Source organism: Leptonychotes weddellii, chromosome 9 (assembly GCF_054177405.1).
Source record: "Leptonychotes weddellii isolate Sample4059 chromosome 9, ASM5417740v2, whole genome shotgun sequence".
Lineage (NCBI taxonomy): Eukaryota > Metazoa > Chordata > Mammalia > Carnivora > Phocidae > Leptonychotes > Leptonychotes weddellii.
In genome coordinates, this window is record NC_138377.1 from 76,079,421 (window position 1) to 76,089,916 (window position 10,496).

Consider the following 10,496-nt stretch of genomic DNA (forward strand, 5'->3'; position numbering starts at 1 on the left):
TTTATAACAGAGGATGGTAATAGAATGCGGAAGAGTCTGTTCACAAATATGGGGCTAAAGAGAGACGGAAAGGCCTAAATTCATACTTAACAAAGCAAAGATAGAAGCCTGACAGAAATAGCTATGATATAAGCCAGGATTTATTTAGATGTACCTCTGAGAGAGGCTGGGATTTGATGTGGTATTCCAAGAGCTATTCCCCAGTTTTCTGTGCCCTTCTCCCCAACCCCCTCTCCTTCAATACTTTGTTGCGAAACAAAAGAAAACTTCTCGCTCTACAAAAAGACTAAAGGGCAGTCTACCTCCTGCCTGAATCAGTGCAAACGGATGGAAAAAAGAGAGGGTCAGAGGTGGGGAGAAGATAGGTAGGTAGGGAGAGAGGATGGGGCAGACGGGTAATCTCAGAAACACAGATGTTAAATCAGATCTGAAGAGGGGGTAGAAGAGAGGGTAAACTGCGTAACTTTTTTATCCCTTAGAATTCAGGGTTGTTTGCAGTAGTCCTCGAATTTCCTTAATCACCATGCACTTAATAGAGGGCACCATTAGTGGTGAAGGGGAAACCTCAATACACAGTCCAAGCAGGAATATTTCCAACATAGTAAAACTCCTCAGGCCACCAACACGATCTTCTTCCCACCTAAATTCCCTCTAGATGCAATGCTTACTCCTTCATATATACCCATATTCTGACACTGATGAATTGTGCTGATGCCCTTGTTTATCAACCCACTCATGCTCCTTTCTTCCCCTAATTTGCTAAAATGACTCTCCACTGACCCCCCCCACCACTCACGACACTGCTGCCCCTCCCCCACACTGATCAACTAATCCAATTAATAATCCAACTAATCCTCTCACTTAGTGATTCTCCAGCATTAAGCAGCCCTCCAAACCCGTCGATGAGTCACCACACTTCGTAACATATTTATATCGAACCCTCAATGATCCCCCACAAAGAATGCCTACGATCCATTCCGTCCTTACACTAGCTCTCTCCAGAGTCCCCTCCTCTCTGCAACAAGCCCAGCCTGCAGCGATCCTCTCCCGCGTCGACTCCATTCCACCCTTCCTCACACAGACCTCCCCACCCTGACCCGCTCCCCTGCTGCCTCCGCTCCTCACGCAGGACTCCCTCTTCCTCCCGCAAATCCTCAAACCCCTCTCTTCTCTTGCTGACCCCCTCCGGTGTCTCTCCTCACACAGCTCCCGGTCACGAATGCCGCCCTCCGATGCGATTCCACCAGCCTTCGCCCGCCCCCGCCTTACTCTCCCTACGCTGACATTGAGGCCTCTTCCCTGGGCCTCTTTCCGAAGCTGCCCCCAGCCCGTACTAAACACTGCCCTCAGCACCACCAGAGCCCACTCTACCCAGCCCACCGCCTCAGATACCGCCCCCAGCCCCCAGCCACTCCCCCACCGCCCCCGGCCCTCGCTCACCCGCCTCCCTGCGTTCGCGCAGCCGAACGTGCCGTCAGCGACACCTGACAGCAGCCCAATCAAAGCGCGGCTTCTCTGCCGTGTCACCAATCAGCGGAGGGCGCGCACCGGCAACAGAGTCAGGCTGCGTTGGCCTGCACTTCTGCGTGGAGGAGGGTGGCCCCTAGCGGCTGTAGGGAGGGAGTGCAACCTGATGCTCCCCTTCCTCCGATTTCTGCGTCGGCACAGCTCAGATGCTTCGTTTAGACAGAGACTTTACAGTGAAACCAAGAGCAGGGAAGAAGCAAGATGCAGAGGAAGAGGTACAATTTGTGCCATTGCACGTCCTTGAGAACAAAACCAGGTTTTCTGTTTGTTTTTTAAAACAAAAGGAGTATGACATACTTAGCCAATAGATGTAGGTTGAAAATGTTAACAGATGTAGAGTAGACTGGAGACAAAAAGAGACAATGAGAAAAACAAATCGGAAAATTAAGGGAAGGAACAAAGACACTTATTTATGGAGGAGACAACAAAAAGGATGGACATGGAAGACTGGGCAAGACGGTTCCCATCTTCACACTGGGCTTGTTCTTTACCCCTCCCCCAGCCTTGGAACCAGACAAACCTGGGTTTGAATCCTGGCCTTGCCTTTAATAGCTGTGCAGCTTTGGACAAGTCACTGAACTTCCCTCAGCCTCCATTTCTCCGTCTGTAAGAGAGTGGTTTAAAAACCTAATCAGGGGTGCCTAGGTGGCTCCATCGGTTAAACGTCCGCTAGGACCGTAGGATCGAGACCCTCATCGGTCTCCCCTGCTCTACAGGAGTCTGCTTCTCCCTCTCCCTGTGCCTACCACTCCCCCTGCTTGTGCACGTGTGCTCTCTCTCTGTGAAATAAATAAATACAATATTTTAAAAAAACCTAATCATAAGGTACTGATTATATGAAAGCATTTTGTATGTTTGCATTTTTATTCTTTTTTAAAAGATTTTATTTATTTATTTGACAAAGAGAGACACAGCGAGAGCAGGAACACAAGCAGGGGGAGTGGGAGAGGGAGAAGCAGGCTTCCCGAGCAGGGAGCCCGATGCGGGGCTCCATGCGGGGCTCCATGCGGGGCTCCATGCGGGGCTCCATGCGGGGCTCCATGCGGGGCTCGATCCCAGGACCCTGAGATTATAACCTGAGCTGAAGGCAGATGCTTAACGACTGAGCCACCCAGGCGCCCCTGCATTTTTATTCTTATCTTTTCATTCTTACTTAGGTTTCCCTGGCCAAGACAATCCCAAGTTCCATGTTTTTCCTCTGCAACTTCAGGGATCCTACCACTTTTCAGTCAGGTGCCTCATTATACTGACCCCAAGGCATCCTGAATGAGATAGGGATGATTCTAAGGACCGTCCCTAAGGGAAATAGAATCCTCCTTAGTTCTGCTCAGGCTCATGTTCTCTCCACCACTCCAACCCTTCAAACAAGTTATTAAAACATCTTCTAGTTAATTAACTTGTCTTCTCACCTCCCCCGCCCCCCGAAAAATGTAGGCTCAGTCCCTGGTCATCCATTGGAACAATCCAGTTCAATGAAATAATACATACAAGAGTTCCTTATAATTGTAAAGTGCTTTATAAATGTTAAGTAGTATTGATATCATTATCATTAAATAAATCAAATATATATATATCAATTACTTCCTGTATGCCATAGGATAATTTTTTAAAGTGAGCATTAATACATTATGTGGCTGTTAGAGGCTCACAGGGAATAAGAAAAGTACACAAATATATGTCTTTTCTCAGCAGAGCTAGTACTCAAATTTGGACAGCTAGTCTCCAAACTTGAGTGCTTTCTCTATTCCTCTGGGCAAGTCTTATTTTTCCTTCTGTAATTCTCTCTTCTTGTTTCCTACCTCTTTAATCTTAGTAACCACCCTCTCAATCAAATAACAACCCTACTGCTCTGAAAGATTATCTCCCTTCTTTATCTGGGTAAATATACACCATTCCAAGTAATTATATTTGCTTGCTCATAACTACTCCTTAACCTAGACACTGAGTCCACAGGTAACATTTTCCATCTCTCCAAAAGTGACTCTAACTGTAGAACTCTATTCTCTGATATTTGTTCTCTTACCAGAAGAAGGAATTAAGTGACAGACACAGAAGAGAGGGGAATGGCTTCTAAGGATACCAAGAAATGAGGAAGGGAGGAAAAGGAACACAGGAGAAGACTGAGAGGAATAAAGGGAATCAGAGTATAGGGGTGGGGTCTCATCAGTGGGGCCAGAGGACAATGTGAAGGGAATTTATCTTTCTCAAATAAGATTTCCAAGTATCTTACTATCTTGTGGGTACACCAAGATAGCTGAGAGAAGGGACTAACACCATCATACGTACCCCACCTTAACTGACTTTCCATACTGAAGCCCCACATCTCTATTTTGGCTCCAGCATTCATTCTCTTTCCTGCCAGGACAAAGGTCAAGTCACACGTAAGTCACACTTTGAACTGTGGGAACACACCCTCTCAAATCTGAATACACACCTTGTGAGGAGAGAGGACAGAAGACCAGTAGGAAGGCAGAGATTCCCTGGCAACTTTAGCCCTTGAACACCACTCCCCTTTACACTCTGTATTAAACAGCATTAGGGAACCAAGAGAAGCAACACTTGTGGTTGTTGGAGACCTGTGCCTGCCTGTCCCATTCCTACACGTCGTCATCTTACCACACCCTTCACTTCACCTTACACTCCCCTCCAGCCCAGGAACTGGAAGCTACAAAGAGGGAAGAGAAGGGAGAGGAGAAAGAGGAAACTAACGATTCCCTGCCCAGCCCCAGCTCCATACCCAGGGCGACCAACAGGTAGGCAAGCTTGCAGAGAATACTCAGAGGGAGTCCTGTGGGCAGCAAACACTTCTGAAGCTGGATAAAGCACGAAGAATTAAAAGTTCGAAGGTGAAGTAGAAGATGGAGAGGAGGGGAGGGGGGAGGAAAGCTGGAGATCATGAGAAGTGGAGGCAGGACAGGGCTTCAGGCTTGGGGGCTGAGTGGGGGTAGGGAACACAATATAAATGGGATAAGAGTTAATGTTTCTAGAGTTCCTCTCAGGGAATTCTTCCACAACCTTGTAAGAATAGCACAGGTGTGGCAGAAGGGTGCCTTCGTCCTCTTCCTGGTTCTAAGGAAAAGGTGACCTTGAGCCACCAGGCGTCTTTCCCACTATCTGCCTCTGTGTGCTTCCTTCTTGTCTTTCTCTGGTATCTGTACTTATTCCGCGGTTTCTCCCCACGGCCGCCTCCCCTGAGATTATGAAGAGGTTGCTGGGGAAGGCCGAAAACTAGAGAAGAGGTTGTACAATGTCACCCTTTAACACCCAGAGTGACGAATCGGGTTCCCGATTAAATGGAGAGGCTTGGGGGAAGGGTGTTTAGCCTTTCGCGGGTCCCCTCGGGTGCTGTCCTGTACTTGGTGCTGAAATCTGGGCCACCTCGTCTCAGGTGGGTCCGCGTCCCCAGCCTAGAGTTGGTCCCCTAATCTACCTGTCGGTGCTTCCCACCTCGGCCCCCGCACACCTAGCGCGGTCGCAGGCGGAAAGGCGGGGCCTGCATGAGCCCCACCCCTGGAGACTGCGGCTGGGGCCTCCCTCTCCTCGACCGCCCGTCGCTAGCTCATTGCGCCTCTCCTGCAGTCTGGTTGGAACCCGCTCCCTCTCCGGCTCCAGCTTCCACTCCGGCCCCCATTTCGGCTCCAACCTCGCACCCAGTTCCGGCCCTCAATCTTCCTGGTTGCATCCTCCCTCCCCGTTCCTGCCCTGCGCCAGCTCCAGCCTCGGGATTGAGTAGCCGGTCCCTCAAGCCATGGCTGGTCCCTTCTCTCGTCTGCTGTCCGCCCGCCCGGGGCTCAGGCTCCTGGCTTTGGCTGGAGCTGGGTCTCTAGCCGCTGGGTTTCTGCTCCGCCCGGAACCTGTAAGAGCTGCCAGTGAACGACGAAGGCTGTATCCCCCGAGGTATCAGTGTCTGAGGCGCAGGGGTGTGTGTGGGGGGGGTGGGGGGTGGTGACGGGAACGAAGATGGGGATGGAGATGAGGACCCGGGCAACAGAGAAGGGTTATAATCACGAAGCCTCTGGAGTGGAGTGCTGTGCAATCTGGAGACCTCAGTGGGTTAGGGACTGAGGCCAAAACCGTGAGGCTAACGCATTCCTGGGGACCTGTAACGCGCAGTCCCCGCCCCCAAGACCCGTTCTGGCCCTGTGAGTTCTGGCTGCCCCTACTCTGCCCAAATCCCTAATTGAGAGACCAGTAACTATTCTTTTCGCTTTCCTCCATCTCCTTTCCTGCTGTTTCCCCCCATTTCCTGAATTCCCCTCTTTGGTCTTGCCCTTCCCCCATCCCTGATGCTGTGCTAATGGTAGGAAAGAACTGAGCAAATCTGGGGGAATTGAGCCGGTCGCTCAGAGGAAGCTAGAACTGTTGGGAAAGAATAGACCCTGAAAGTCCCTAAAGAGATTACCAAGGTTTAGGCTCCCTCTAATCTCTCCTCCTCACAAGGAGCAAAGCCAGATATGGATAACTGGATAGCTCCCAGCTGACTGCACTGGGTCTAGGCCCCCTGTGCCCTCCCTCCATGGTTACTGGGTACCCCCTCCCTAGCGCTGAGTACCCAGACCTCCGAAAGCACAACAACTGCATGGCCAGTCACCTGACCCCAGCAGTCTATGCCCGGCTCTGCGACAAGACCACACCCACTGGTTGGACGCTAGATCAGTGTATCCAGACTGGCGTGGACAACCCCGGCCACCCCTTCATCAAGACTGTGGGCATGGTAGCTGGAGATGAGGAGACCTATGAGGTAGGGGGCCCCCAGAGTCTCCCTGGTGACCCAACTCATCTTCCCAGTAATCCCAGCTCCTTCCCCCTACAGACCCTTCACTTTCCTTTAAGGCTGGACCTTCCATACTCACGTTTTCTGACCCAGTGAAATCAATCCACAACTAAAGCCTGAAAAGGGATCTCCTCTTTTTAACCACCCTCTCCCTCTTAATTCCCCATCAGGTATTTGCTGAGCTGTTTGATCCTGTGATACAAGAGCGACACAATGGATATGACCCCCAAACAATGAAACATACCACTGACCTGGATGCCAGCAAGGTAAGTCAGATATTCCCCATCTGATTTGCATTGCCTTATGTACAACACTGTTTCTCTAATCCCTTCACCTTAATTATTTCCTGACTCGGAGTCATTAGACTGCTGAGCTTTTAGTGTTGGTGTGGGGGGAGGAATTGTATCTTAAGAAGCAGCGGATATGGAGAGGAGAGGGTGGATGAGAATGACCATACCCCAAAGTCAGCAGTTTGAGGGAGGGTTCATAATGCTCCCTTCAGTTGGAGTACTTGCTCGTTGAACTTCTCCTTCCAGTGCATGCAGTGAGGGTCCCTACAGTCCTTAAGGTCTCTCCTTCCCCTAGGTCCTCAGTTCCCACCCACTGTGTCTGTGACTTATATTAATTTCTCTTATTCCCTAGATCCGTTCTGGCTACTTTGATGAGAGGTATGTATTGTCCTCGAGAGTCAGAACTGGCCGAAGTATCCGCGGACTCAGTCTTCCTCCAGCCTGCACTCGGGCAGAGCGACGAGAAGTGGAACGTGTTGTAGTGGATGCACTGAGTGGACTGAAGGGTGACCTGGCTGGACGTTACTATCGGCTCAGTGAGATGACAGAGGCTGAGCAGCAACAGCTTATTGATGTGAGGGGCCTTGAGAGGGAGCAGGGTTGAGGAGCAGATGGAAATTAGAGTCAGAGGGGACGGTGGGCCAGATGAGACAGAGGCCCAGGGGCTACTGTGAAGATTCTTAAACCAAGTCCTTTTACTTGCCTCAGGATCACTTTCTATTTGATAAGCCTGTGTCCCCATTGCTGACTGCAGCAGGAATGGCTCGAGACTGGCCAGATGCTCGTGGGATCTGGTATGAGGCTTATCTTACCTCTTTTGTCCCCATGCTGTTAAGTGCCTTTTATTCCTCTATCTCTTCCAGTTCTTGACCTGCCTCTTGATCCCTGTCTTTTCCTCTTTTCTGCTTTCAGGCACAACAATGAGAAGAACTTCTTGATCTGGGTGAATGAGGAGGATCATACACGGGTCATCTCCATGGAGAAGGGTGGCAACATGAAGAGAGTGTTTGAAAGATTCTGTCGAGGCCTCAAAGAGGTTGGAGAAGAATGTATAAGGGAACTAGGTGGGAGGACATAAAGGAAAAACCAAAGACTAGACTGTATAATTTATCAACCAACTCAGGATACTTTTGATGGCAAAGGGGATCACTGTCAATCACTTCAGGACAATATATCAGGACTGTCCAGGGAAAACCAGGATAGATGGTCACCCAAGAATAGAGAGAAAGAATGTTATGAGCCTAAGGTAAATAAAGCAGTTGCCAGATAAGACAAAGAAGGAATAACTGAGATAGTGGGTCAGTGCCCGGGATGTGTGGAGTGTGCAGATAAGGAAAAGTTTGAGCCTGGATCAATGTAGGGAGTGAAAGATTGGTGTATTCGTGATTCCATTGTAACTACCTAGTTCTGAACCAAGGTAGGCCTTGGCTCTGGATTCTGTCATTCTTGCTAAAGTATCATGTCTAGGGTTTAAGCTGAGAGTAGGAGGGAGACCGGGGAAAACGGAAGATGGAATGGCTTAAGTTCCAGAATGTGTGGCTCTACAGAATTCCTCAATCTTACATGGATTAGGTCTCCATATTCTATTCTAGATTAGAAATCCCCATAAACCCAGTTCTTATTGTATGTTCTCATATATACAATTCTATTTTGGACCTGTAAAGACAGAGAGCTCCTCCTCTTTTATATTCTAGCTGGGAAGTTTTTATTGTTTTTGGCAAATAACAGATAACATATTCTGACTCTAAGTGGGTAGGGAAGTACTTTTCAAATGATATGCCTCAGGCTTCTCATCTGTAAAATTGGGATAGTAAAGCTTCCTACATTTTATGTTGTTGTGGGGATTAAATGAGATAATGCATGTAACATGCCTGGCCCATAGTAAATGTTCAGTGTTAGCTCCTGTTATTATTATTTTTTTTTAAAGATTTTATTTATTATTTGACAGAGAGAGACACAGTGAGTGAGGGAACACAAGCAGGGGGAGTGGGAGAGGGAGAAGCAGACTCCCCGCTGAGCAGGGAGCCCGATGCGGGGCTCAATCCCAGGACCCTGGGATCATGACCTAAGCCGAAGGCAGACGCTTAACGACTGAGCCACCCAGGCACTCCCTGTTATTATTTTTTAATGGAAGGGTTTCCCCTTGTTCAGCCTATTAGATAACCTCCCCCCATGCCATGGTTTTTTCCTGAACTATGAATAGGGTCCCCTTTACTCATGTTAGGTAGTTTTCATGTCCATCACTCTGGCAGATCCCCATCTCTTGAACTCTAATGGTCATCTCCATGATTAGGATGCTGAAGTGAAACAAAACACCCTTCCCATACTCCCCTCTCCAACCCCTCTTGCACACCCATAAGTATGAGTCCGGTTCTTCTGGACTGTTTGCACATTTCTCTCTGCCTTCTCACATGTACTTTTTCCACAGCTAACAGAAGGCTTTCTTGCCTCTTCCTATTGCAAAGCCTACACCCTCATTTTATGTGTGAAAGAACCCTTCCAAACTCTAGGCTCATTAGCAAAGCAAAGATAATCCATGCATGCTGAGCTCATTGAATAATCATCCCTTTCTCAGTTCAGTTTACCACCTCCACTCATTTCCCTAGATCATCCCGAATGCATCATTCTCCCAAGTTTCTCTTCTTCCACACACAAGATATTTTGCTGTAATCTCACCATTATGGCCTTGCAACATCAAAATTACCTTGTATGCATGATAATAACAAGCCACTTACACACACACACACACACACACAGCAATGTCATTCTTTCACAGCCCAAGTTTCTGGTTCTAGATATACTTTTAGAGTTCCTATAGGTCTGGCTAAGGGAGGGTTCACATATCCCTGACTTTTCACTAACAGAGCCTTTATGGACTCAGGTGGAGCGGCTGATCCAGGAACGTGGCTGGGAGTTCATGTGGAATGAGCGTTTGGGATACATCTTGACCTGTCCGTCTAACCTGGGCACTGGACTTCGGGCAGGAGTGCACGTCAAACTGCCCCTGCTAAGCAAAGTAAAGGAATTGTGGGGTTAGAGCAGGGTGTGGGTGAGGAAGGTGGCTGTGTGTGGATGGGAGGGTGGGAGCATTTTGGAAAGGAGCCAGACATATTATGTCTGGAAAATGTCAGGGGAAAGAGCTCTGAGCATGTTCAGGGTAAAACAAGTCTCTGCCCCCTATTGACCCCGCCCCAACCCCTATCTCCTCCCCTCTAGGATAGCCGCTTCCCAAAGATCCTGGAGAACTTAAGGCTCCAAAAGCGTGGTACTGGAGGAGTGGACACAGCTGCCACAGGCAGTGTTTTTGACATCTCTAATTTGGACCGACTGGGCAAGTCAGAGGTGAGATCCTTAGGGATTAGGGTGAGGAGAGGCATAGGTCTGTGGGGGTTGAAATATGACGGTGAGTGGGCCCCAGGAATCTGAAATGAAATTCAGGTTGAGTGGGGAGGCAACTGGAAATGAGTTCCTTGAGCAGGCAAATCAGTGCTAAAGAATAAAACTCAAGTTATGGGAAGCAGAGGTCAAGGGTTAGTGTCCTTCAGGTGGAGCTGGTGCAGCTGGTCATCGATGGAGTAAACTATTTGATTGATTGTGAACGGCGTCTGGAGAGAGGCCAGGATATCCGCATCCCTCCACCTCTTGTCCACAGTAAACATTAAATCCCCCTCCCCAGAAGATGACTCAAGATCCCCAGGAGTTCTGCTCATTCTAATGTGGCCCATTCTACTTGCCTTGGATGCCCCCAACTCCTTCTGTCCTAGTAAAGACTCCTTGCTATGCTCTAGCTGTCTGTGTTATTTCTAATGGTTGGGGTGAGGAGGGTCTAGCCTCCAGGAAAGGAAAAAAAGCAGTGGGGTTATTTATGATGGAAAGAAGACTCCAGATATGGCATGCCAGGAACA

General features: G+C 48.9%; 3 protein-coding genes across 21 annotated transcripts in view; 2 read left to right on the top strand and 1 right to left on the bottom strand.

Moving 5' to 3' along the window:
- Window positions 1-1,520, bottom strand: part of PPIP5K1 (diphosphoinositol pentakisphosphate kinase 1) — a 46,399-nt gene extending 44,879 nt beyond the window's left edge. For 14 of the 17 annotated variants that reach the window (XM_031026360.2, XM_031026359.2, XM_081829501.1 and 11 more), the window contains exon 1: window positions 1,441-1,520. The gene's annotated coding sequence lies outside the window, so the exon portion shown is untranslated. Of the gene's footprint in view, window positions 1-987; window positions 1,056-1,180; window positions 1,263-1,440 lie in introns of those variants that run through there. The other 3 variants (XM_081829496.1, XM_081829493.1, XM_081829494.1) reach the window with 3 other exon arrangements.
- Window positions 1-10,496, top strand: part of SERF2 (small EDRK-rich factor 2) — a 152,098-nt gene that overhangs the window by 48,319 nt on the left and 93,283 nt on the right. The gene's annotated exons all lie outside the window — the stretch shown is intronic.
- On the top strand, window positions 4,111-10,378 carry CKMT1A (creatine kinase, mitochondrial 1A). 3 transcript variants are annotated; one of them, XM_081831016.1, is made up of 10 exons: window positions 4,111-4,280; window positions 5,107-5,424; window positions 6,070-6,268; window positions 6,472-6,567; window positions 6,944-7,165; window positions 7,300-7,385; window positions 7,504-7,627; window positions 9,473-9,607; window positions 9,808-9,933; window positions 10,137-10,378. In XM_081831016.1, exons 2-10 carry the CDS (start codon window positions 5,276-5,278, stop codon window positions 10,251-10,253), a joined length of 1,254 nt encoding a protein of 417 aa, XP_081687142.1. In that variant the 5' UTR covers window positions 4,111-4,280; window positions 5,107-5,275; the 3' UTR covers window positions 10,254-10,378. The 3 variants fall into 3 exon arrangements, with proteins under 3 accessions (XP_081687142.1, XP_081687144.1, XP_006731743.1); XM_081831018.1 differs by lacking the exon at window positions 4,111-4,280 and adding an exon at window positions 4,355-4,373; XM_006731680.3 differs by lacking the exon at window positions 4,111-4,280 and having other exon boundaries at window positions 5,055-5,424.

Coding starts and splice junctions, on each gene's coding strand:
- CKMT1A (XM_081831016.1), top strand. CDS start 5,276: ATGGCTGGTCCCTTCTCTCGTCTGCTGTCCGCCCGCCCGGGGCTCAGG. Junction 7,166..7,299: donor AGCAGCAACAGCTTATTGAT/GTGAGGGGCCTT, acceptor TACTTGCCTCAG/GATCACTTTCTATTTGATAA. Junction 7,628..9,472: donor TCTGTCGAGGCCTCAAAGAG/GTTGGAGAAGAA, acceptor TTATGGACTCAG/GTGGAGCGGCTGATCCAGGA.